At 44.8% G+C, this 9,558-nt stretch overlaps 1 protein-coding gene across 1 annotated transcript; it reads left to right on the top strand.

Annotated features, from left to right (window-relative positions):
- On the top strand, positions 1 to 9,145 carry kcnh6b (potassium voltage-gated channel, subfamily H (eag-related), member 6b). The gene is made up of 11 exons (XM_057825721.1): positions 1 to 485; positions 3,870 to 4,295; positions 4,376 to 4,769; positions 4,835 to 5,034; positions 5,314 to 5,566; positions 5,637 to 5,830; positions 5,928 to 6,033; positions 6,100 to 6,369; positions 6,474 to 6,654; positions 6,718 to 6,922; positions 8,707 to 9,145. The coding sequence occupies exons 1-11, from the start codon at positions 357 to 359 to the stop codon at positions 8,929 to 8,931; spliced, it is 2,583 nt and encodes an 860-aa protein (XP_057681704.1). The 5' UTR covers positions 1 to 356; the 3' UTR covers positions 8,932 to 9,145.
- Positions 9,146 to 9,558: the final 413 nt, after the last annotated feature.

Genomic DNA, 9,558 nt, shown 5'->3' with positions numbered 1-9,558 from the left:
TTGAGGTGGGAGTTTGACAGCAAACTTTAAATGGATTGGACGTCTATCTCCGTCAATGGCAGCATCACTGTGTCAAATATGGAGCAACGACAAACGAGAACGCAATGTAATCTGTCAACAGGGGAAGTCCGTTGTGACGTAACGGAGCCCTACGGCTTCATTTCTGTGTTTACCAATGAAAACTATCGATTTTCCGCCTCACTTCCAACGTGGCATCGATTGGTTTTCCAGCGTTGACAAAAGACATGCGAGCTGCGGGACACTCGTCAGCGATTGTGACAGAGAGGAGGATCCCGCATCCGAGATTGAAAAATTTTGCGAAGAATTACACAAGAAGAATATCGAACCTTCTGTAGATGTCCGATCCGGACCCGATAAAACGCGTGGGAGCCGAATGCCGATCCGCTCCGGTCACCGGGATGGAGCTTCTCAGCCCTTCCAAGGTGAAGGATCGCTCTCAGAACGTCACGGAGAAGGTCACGCAGGTATGGTGGAGTCCCTTAGAAAAGAAAAATGACAGTGTTATTGATATTTTTGGTATGTTTTTTCAAGTGAGCTGCCTCCCCAGTTTTGTCATGCAACGATGAATCGATTATCTCGAGTAATTCGATTGGAAAAAAGCTTCGAACAAATTTTGCTGCTTCGAGTATTCGTTTAATTAGAGTGCCGCTATAATGGTTTGTTTTGAAAGTGTTTGCATTTTGTTTGATTGATTTGGGTGGACACACTGACCTCTAGTGGCAGCAGTGAATAGGACATTATTCATTTAACGTGGCTAAATCCAGCTGCTCACTGTTAAGACCAACATAAGCTAATATGTATTTTTTTATGCATTCGAGATTTAGTTTATAGTTATATTTAGCGTTTTTTGTTGTTGTTGTTGGAACACGTTTGAACCATTTTTTAAGAGTATTGTTTAAAAAAAAAAAAAAAAAAGCATTTTATAGCATTTAAGCTAGCGGGCTTTTGCTGTGCATGTTAGCCAATTGTTCTTTTGTTGTACTTAAATCTTCATTTATTTATTTTCTTAATAGCGTTTGAGGCTAAGCTCAGGTATTTTTTATTTATTTTTAAACAAAAATGCAATTTTGCATAGTTTGAAGAAACCCCGGATTTCTATCTTGTGTTCGCATTTAATGCTTTTTTAGACGTGCAATCCTAAACTCTATTCTGCAGCGCATTAAATGTTCCTAATCCGATTACGCGATTATTCGAACTAACTAGTCGATAGATTAATAGTCAAACAAAATAATCGATAGCTGCAGCCCTAATTGATATGCTACGATGTAATACATTTTTAGTGATTTGGTGAAAAATTATAAGTGATTAAACTGAGCTGCTGAAAATGTTAAATGAATCAAGTAGTGCTGCAACCTAAAACTATCCAGTCTAAACAAGCAGCCCAGTCATAAAGATATGTAATTATTAACTAATACTTGTGGTGAGTAGTTTTGACTTTTAAGACCGCTGTATTAGCATAACATGAATATTAATATTGGAAAAAATTGTGTCGTCTTTTCTGTGTTGATTACGTGTTGCCATTTTCAAGTGTCTTGCACGCTTTTCTCACGGATAGCGGAGAAGGACGTCTTGAAGCCGACTGGTGGTACTTTTATGACATTATCTCAAAATGTAGCAAGTTGGCTCAAATTGGGCGCCATCTGTTGACCAAAATGTGTATTGTGAGAACAGATGATGTTAATTACAATAAACATGTAAAACGTTAATAGAAAGTTTTATATCGTTTTGTCGATATACATCGAGGAGCAGAAGTATTTGCACTCCTTGTGATTTTGCAAGTTCACCCACTTACAAAATAGGGAGAGGTTTGAAATTTCAATCATATATGCATTTCCATTTATAGAGACATAATCTTAAAAAAAAATCCGGAACTCACATAGTATGATTTTTCAATATTTTTTTCCTAAATTACTGAGGTTCATGAGTATTCGTACCCCTGAGAATCAGAATAATTATGACACTGAAAGAGTTGCCAGTCTACCCAGAAAAAAACACTACGGTGCAAGGTTTAAAACTAAGCATTGCTCAGAAGGTTCCCCTGTTGAAGTCAGTACATGTGAAGGCCCGTTTGAAGTTTGCCGAGGGGTCATGGAAAAAATTCATGTGGTCGGATGAGACCAATGTAGAACTTTTTGGTGCAAACTTTACTCGTCGTGTGTGGAGGAAAAAGAGGGATGAGTCCAATCACAATAACACCATCCCCACTGTGAAGTATGGCGGTGGAAACCCCATGCTTTGGGGCTGCTTTTCGGCATGAGGGACACGACGACTGTACTGTATAAAGCAAAGGATGAATGGTGAAATCCATCGTTAGAATTTGAGCCTCAACCTCCTTCCCTCAGTCAGAGACTTGAAGATGAGTCGTGGCTGGATCTTCCAACATGACAAGAATTCAAAGCACACAGCCAAGCTGACCAAGGACTGGCTATGTAAAAAGCATATCAAGGTTTTGGAGTGGCGTAGCCAATCTCCAGACCTCAATCTTCAAGAAATCTTTGGATGGAGCTGAAACTTCGTGTTTCTTACGACAGCCCCGAAACCTGACAGATCTAGAGAAGATTTGTGTGGAGGAATGGACCAAAGTCCCTGTTTCCATATTTGAAAACCTAGTGAGGAACTACAGAAAGAGTCTGACCTCTGTAATTGCAAGCAAAAGCTTCTGCACTAAATATTAGCACTGATTTTCACAGGGGTACAAATACTTATGAACCCCAGGAAATTACAAATAAATTATTGAAAAATCATACAACGTGAGCTCCGGATTTTTTTTAGACTGTGTCTCTATAAGTGGAAATGCATCTATAATTGAAATTTCAGACCCCTACCTATTTTCGAAGTGTATGACCTTGCAAAATCACAAGGGGTGCAAATACTTCTGCTCTTCACTGTAAATTCGCTGCTCAGCCTTCACCACGTACAGACGCACTCTGAGCTCCTGAAGCACTCTCTTATCTTAACCGATAAGCGCTCAGGGGCAGCTAGCTCGACTCCCAGTATGGCTCCAAAGAATTTGAAACCTGGAGACTTGGATGAAATAAAATCCTCCATACAGAAGTTGGAGGTCTCCTTGACTGGCTTGATTCAAAACCAGAATCAAGAAATCGTCAGAGATCTCCAGTTAATTCGTGCTGAAAACGAGAAACTCAAGCAGGCGGTCAAGGAGAGAGATGTTCACATCAAGAGGCTGGAAATTTTGGCTGACCATCTCGACCAGTGCCGACGCGCAAATGAGCTCATCATTTCTGGATTACAACTAACGCCTAGCCCAGGGGACAGAGTGGCGCAACTGGCAATTGCTAAACTGAAAGAATATGGAATAAACATGGAACTGCTGGACATCCGTCGCTGCCTTCTGCTCCCATCTGGGGGGAGAGGACCGGCGACGGTGCTCATGTAGCTGGCAGACCACAAGACCAAGACTGCCCTGCTTAACCAGCGCATGTTCCATGCCTGAATGTGCGTCTTTAGTTGTATGGGGGACGGGAAACTGATAAGCATATGCTTCATCCCGTCCGCCTTTGTCTTCTTCTTCGGTTCCTTTGGGCAAATCATTTCACATTTTGTAATTGTCAATGATTGTCAATGATACCGATGATGATGACAATAAAATTCCATTCCATTCCATTCCAAATCGTCATATTGCACAGCATTAACTGAGAGGCACTGAATGGCTGCCAGTGACTTGGATTAAATGGTTTAAATGGATTGGACGTCTACTAGTGATAAACACATTAAAATTCACAGCAGAAAGATGACTAGATGCCACATGATCGGATGTCTATTACCGTCAATGGTACTGAAAGCATTACCACACAACAATCTTCAATCAAACAACCTCACTCCTTCAGGTTCTTTCCCTGGAGTCCGACGTCCTTCCGGAACATAAACTCCAAGTCCCGGAAACAACATGGTGGATCTTGCTGCATTACAGCCCCTTCAAGGCTTTCTGGGACTGGATCATCCTCCTCCTGGTGCTCTACACGGCGGTGTTCACACCGTACTCTGCCACGTTTCTTTTGGATGAACACGGCGACGCGCGTCAGAGGACCTGCGGCTACACGTGTGACCCTCTCAACGTGGTCGACCTGATGGTGGACGTGCTGTTTATCGTGGACATCGTCATCAATTTACGCACCACCTACGTGGATCACAACGACGAGGTGGTGACGCAACCCGGCCGGATCGCTAAGCACTACATCAAAGGGTGGTTTCCAATCGATCTGTTCGCCGCCATTCCCTTCGACCTTCTTATTTTTAGATCTGGCTCCGATGAGGTAATAACGCCTCCTTTGTTTTGGTGAATCCTGACCGCACTTTGCTTGTTCCTAATCAACTATTCCTGACTTCCCCGCAGATGGTGACCCTAACGAGTCTCCTGAAAACGGCTCGCTTGCTGCGGTTGGTCCGCGTGGCGAGAAAGCTGGACCGCTATTCCGAATACGGAGCTGCGGTTCTCTTCTTGCTCATGTGCACGTTTGTACTCATCGCCCACTGGCTGGCCTGCATTTGGTACGCCATCGGCTTCGTGGAGAGACCTTACACAGAGACCGGCTGGCTGGACAACCTGGCAGAGCAACTGGGAAAGACGTACAACGACAATGACTCCAACTCCGGTCCGTCCGTCAAGGACAAATACGTGACCGCGCTGTACTTCACCTTGAGCAGTCTGACAAGCGTCGGGTTCGGGAATGTCTCTCCTAACACCAACTCGGAGAAGATCTTCTCCATCTGTGTCATGGTCATCGGCTGTGAGTAAATCAGTGAACGTGCTTTATAATCTGTTGAACATTGAGTTCTACATCCTCCGTTTCAGCTCTTATGTATGCTAGCATATTCGGAAACGTATCGGCCATCATCCAGCGGCTCTATTCCGGTACGACTCGCTACCACACGCAGATGCTACGTGTCAAAGAGTTCATTCGCTTCCACCAGATTCCCGTCAGTCTGCGCCAGCGACTGGAGGAATATTTTCAACATGCCTGGTCCTACACCAACGGTATCGACATGAACGCTGTAAGTTTAATTCCATAACACACAGGTGTCAAACCGATTCCAGAAAGGGCCAAGTGGGTGCTGGATTTTGTTCCAACCGATACCGTGCAGAGAGTTTAACCAATGAACTTCCTACTGAAACAAGCAGCACCTGACAAAGTTAACTGATTACACATGTAAAAGATCTGATTGGTGAAAAGGTGTCTTCTTCATTGGTTGGAAAGCAAACCTGCACCCACTTGACCCTTTCTGGAATTGGTTGGACACCTGTGATCTAAGGGGTCAACTTCCCAACAACAGGTGTTAAAGGGCTTCCCTGAGTCTTTGCAAGCGGACATCTGTCTACACTTGAACAGATCTCTGCTGCAGACGTGCAAGGCTTTCCGTGGAGGCAGCCAGGCCTGCCTGAGGGCCTTGACCATGAGGTTCAAGACTGTCCATGCGCCTCCAGGTGACACCCTCATCCACTACGGCGACATCATTGATTCACTCTTCTTCATCTCGCGTGGTTCCATCCAAATCATCAGGGATGACGTGGTAATTGCCATACTAGGTAAGTAGTCCCCGTGAGCAACATACAGTAGGTGGGACTAAACATATGAAGAACTGAACTCCCGTTCTAGAGAAGAATGACATATTCGGGGAGCTGATCCACCTTTACGAGGAACCCGGGACGTCCAATTCAGATGTGGTCACAATCACTTACTGTGACCTACACCGGATTCAGAGGGACGACCTCCTGGAGGTTCTTGATTTATACCCCGGCTTTGCCGACAACTTCTGGAGGAACCTGGACTTGACATTCGACCTCAGAGATGTGGGTTTGGAAATATAAAAATATATAAATATAATATAAATAAATGTTCTTGGCTTGTAAACACAACAAAAACAATGATTTGTGCTTACTTTTTCAGGCAGATCAAGTCGCGGCAACATCAACTGATGATTCAGGTGACGACTGCGATTACAGACACAGGCCAAAACACTTAGTTAACTCTCTGGACTGCAGAATCAGACCAGGTGAAGACTGTACGTATTTCTTTCAACTCAATCATAAAACATTAATATTTCACTGTCATAAATTAGATGGAAAGGATCAGGAGGAGTCCTACCCTCTTCGGTCTTGCCAGCATCGTTGCGTCCTGCCTCAAACCCACTGGGATGATCGCTGTAGCTGTGGTTCCCTGTGTTCCCAGTCCAGCGAGGACACCACAAAACCTCTCCCTCAGGGCGCCAAAGTAGAGCGGTATCACTCTGAAGAAGCAAGAAGGGAGTTCCCCGCCCCTGATGTACAACTACTAACTCCGAATGGCACTTCGGTGGAAAGGGAAGCAGCGCTGGACCGTAGTCTTCATGGTACTTCTACTGCCCCAAGTCCTAAAAAATCGGGACCTACTAGCTTAAAGCACAGCTGAATCATTTGGAAATACCTTCCATTGTTTCGTTTCCATTATTCACAGCGCCATCTTTAAATGTGCCGGAAATGCTTCACTACTGGACAGATCGACGACCTCAACAATTCTCCAGTCGAGCCTGGCGATCATCCTCGGTCCGTAATTCGTACCACCCGCCACCATTCGCAGAGGAGCGCCCGAGCGAGCTCGAGTCTCGATTGGAAGTTTTACATTCGCAGCTTAACAGGTAAGTTGGGCTGGATCGATCTGCGGAGGGGACATGAATCGACATTAGCGGTTTACTTTCCAGATTAGAGACCCGCATGACGGCCGACATCAACGTCATCCTCCAGCTTCTTCAGCGGCAGATAGCGCCTGTCCCTCCGGCTTACAGCACCGTGTCTTCTCGGGCGCTCCAGAATGACTCATCGGGCCTATATGGGGGCGGGACACCCGTTTTGCATGCCATGTACCCGATTACACCCTTACAGATGGATAGCCCCTCACCTTCTCTGGTAGAGTTAAGAACTACAGTATTAATTCAAGTCTATGTTTTTACAGTATAGAAGTACAGTGGGGCAAATAAGTATTTAGTCAACCACTATTTGTGCAAGTTCTCCCACTTGAAAATATTAGAGAGGCCTGTAATTGTCAACAAAGGTAAACCTCAACTATGAGAGACAGAATGTGGGAAAAAAAACTAGAAGATCACATTGTTTGATTTTTAAAGAATTTATTTGCAAATCATGGTGGAAAACCAATACCAAAAGTTCATCTCAATACCTTGTTATGTACCTTTTGTTGGCAATAACGGAGGCCAAAAGTTTTCTGTAACTCTTCACAAGCTTTTCACACACTGTTGCTAGTATTTTGGCCCATTCCTCCATGCAGATCTCCTCTAGAGCAGTGATGTTTTGGGGCTGTCATTGGGCAACACGGACTTTCAACTCCCTCCACAGATTTTCTATGGGGTTGAGATCTGGAGACTGGCTACACCACTCCAGGACCTTGAATTGCTTCTTACGAAGCCACTCCTTTATTGCTCTGGCTGTGTGTTTGGGATCATTGTCATGCTGACAGACCCAGCCACGTCTCATGGACTGTACTTATATAGCGTATTTATCTGAATGGTTACCATGCCCAAAGCGCTTTACATTAGCATACATTTTGCCCGTTCACGCACAAATTCACACACACCAATGGGGCTGCTGCCATGCAAGGTGCTGTCAACCCATTGGAGGCAAATCCAGGTTCAGTGCCTTGCCCAAGGGCACTTCGACAGTGGGCAGTCGTTGCCGGGAATCGAACCACTGACCCTTCGGTCCAAGGACAACTCTAGCTACCAACTGCCCCACGGCCGCCCATTTTCAATGGCGTTGCTGATGGAAGATTTTCTCTCAAAATCTCTCGTTACTTGGCCCCATTCACTCTTTCCTTTACACAGATCAGTCGTCCTGGTCCCTGTGCAGAAAAACAGCCCCAAAGCATGATGTTTCCACCCCCATGCTTCACAGTGGGTATGGTGTTCTTTGGATGCAATTCAGTATTCTTTCTCCTCCAAACACGAGAACCTGTGTTTCTACCAAAAGTTCTATTTTGGTTTCATCTGACCATAACACATTCTCCCAGTCCTCTTCTGGATCATCCAAATGCTCTCTAGCGAACCGCAGACGGGTCTGGACGTGTACTTTCTTCAGCAGGGGGACACATCTGACTGTGCAGGATTTCAGTCCCTGGCGGCGCATTGTGTTACTGATAGTAGCCTTTGTTACTGTGGTTCCAGCTTTCTGGAGGTCATTCACTAGGTCCCCCCCGTGTGGTTCTGGGATTTTTGCTCACCGTTCTTGTCATCATTTTGACGCCACGGGGTGAGGAGGGAGTTGAAAGTCCGTGTTGCCCAGCGACAGCCCCAAAACCTCACTGCTCTAGAGGAGATCTGCATGGAGGAATGGGCCAAAATACCAGCAACAGTATGTGAAAAGCTTGTGAAGAGTTACAGAAAACGTTTGGCCTCCTTTATTGTCAACAAAGGGTACATAACAAAGTTTTGAGATTAACTTTTGGTATTGACCAAATACTTATTTTCCACCATGATATGCAAATAAATTCTTTAAAAATCAAACAACGTGATTTTCTGTTTTTTTTTCCACATTGTCTCTCATGGTTGAGGTTTACCCATGTTGACAATTACAGGCCTCTCTAATATTTTCAAGTGAGAGAATTTACACAATTAGTGGTTGACTAAATACTTATTTGCCCCACTGTACATATATTCTTGTTTCCATTCGTGCTACTCTAGAGTTCTACCCAGTCAGATGGGAAATCCACCAAAAAGTCCCAGGAGTTAGCGTCCAGCGACACCTCTGAAGCGGGAAATCATTCAAATGCGGAACGGCCTCCTCCCACGAACCCTGAGACGTGCGCCTCTCTACGTTACCCTTCGCTGCCGGACAACCTGGACGTCACGTCGGGACTGTCCGAGATCCAGAAACACTCCTCAGACCCAGTACTTCCTGTCAACTAGCATGGACGGTACTGCTTTTCAGTGGGACTGTAAAAGTTGAATTGACAGTACATGCAGTAGGTCTCCGAAGTCAAAGAGCGGAGGTGAGGGTCACATGACTTGAGTCAGACTTGAATCGTCCATTTTAGGACGCGAATCTATCTTGTTGCAGACAAGACATACGATTGAAAGTCTTCGGTCTGACTTATTCTGTTCAAGAAATGGATTCTGACAAGCAAATACCCCCAAAACACAAATGTGTATCTTTGTGGAAGTCTTTGTAGATCTTGAAGGGAAAGGTACCTTTACTCATATTTACTGTTTGACTGTTTGTATTACTCTAAAACACCCAATATAAAATAAATAGCATTTAAGAAAAAAAAACAGAATATATTTGATATTATGGACTTGGAATGATTGGAAATTGCAGCGCCAAGACAACGGGCGGATAAGGGCATAAGAGATACAGGACACCTTCTGACCACGGAAGCCCAACGCGTGCATCATGTTGCTGACTGAGTGAGATTAACGCTGACAAGCAGGTGATAGGGAAGACATCTACAAGCCCACATCTGGACCACCAAAACGCCGCCATCAGCTCTTCTGTGGGGCCAACTACGGACTGTCCAGAACCAGGAAAGACATGCC

This window comes from Corythoichthys intestinalis, chromosome 21 (genome assembly GCF_030265065.1).
Source record: "Corythoichthys intestinalis isolate RoL2023-P3 chromosome 21, ASM3026506v1, whole genome shotgun sequence".
Lineage (NCBI taxonomy): Eukaryota > Metazoa > Chordata > Actinopteri > Syngnathiformes > Syngnathidae > Corythoichthys > Corythoichthys intestinalis.
Note: the sequence above shows the minus strand (reverse complement) of the source record. Positions and strands in the feature narration are given on the sequence as shown.

Coding starts and splice junctions, on each gene's coding strand:
- kcnh6b (XM_057825721.1), top strand. CDS start 357: ATGTCCGATCCGGACCCGATAAAACGCGTGGGAGCCGAATGCCGATCC. Junction 5,035..5,313: donor ACGGTATCGACATGAACGCT/GTAAGTTTAATT, acceptor TCCCAACAACAG/GTGTTAAAGGGCTTCCCTGA. Junction 6,370..6,473: donor GCTGGACCGTAGTCTTCATG/GTACTTCTACTG, acceptor CATTATTCACAG/CGCCATCTTTAAATGTGCCG.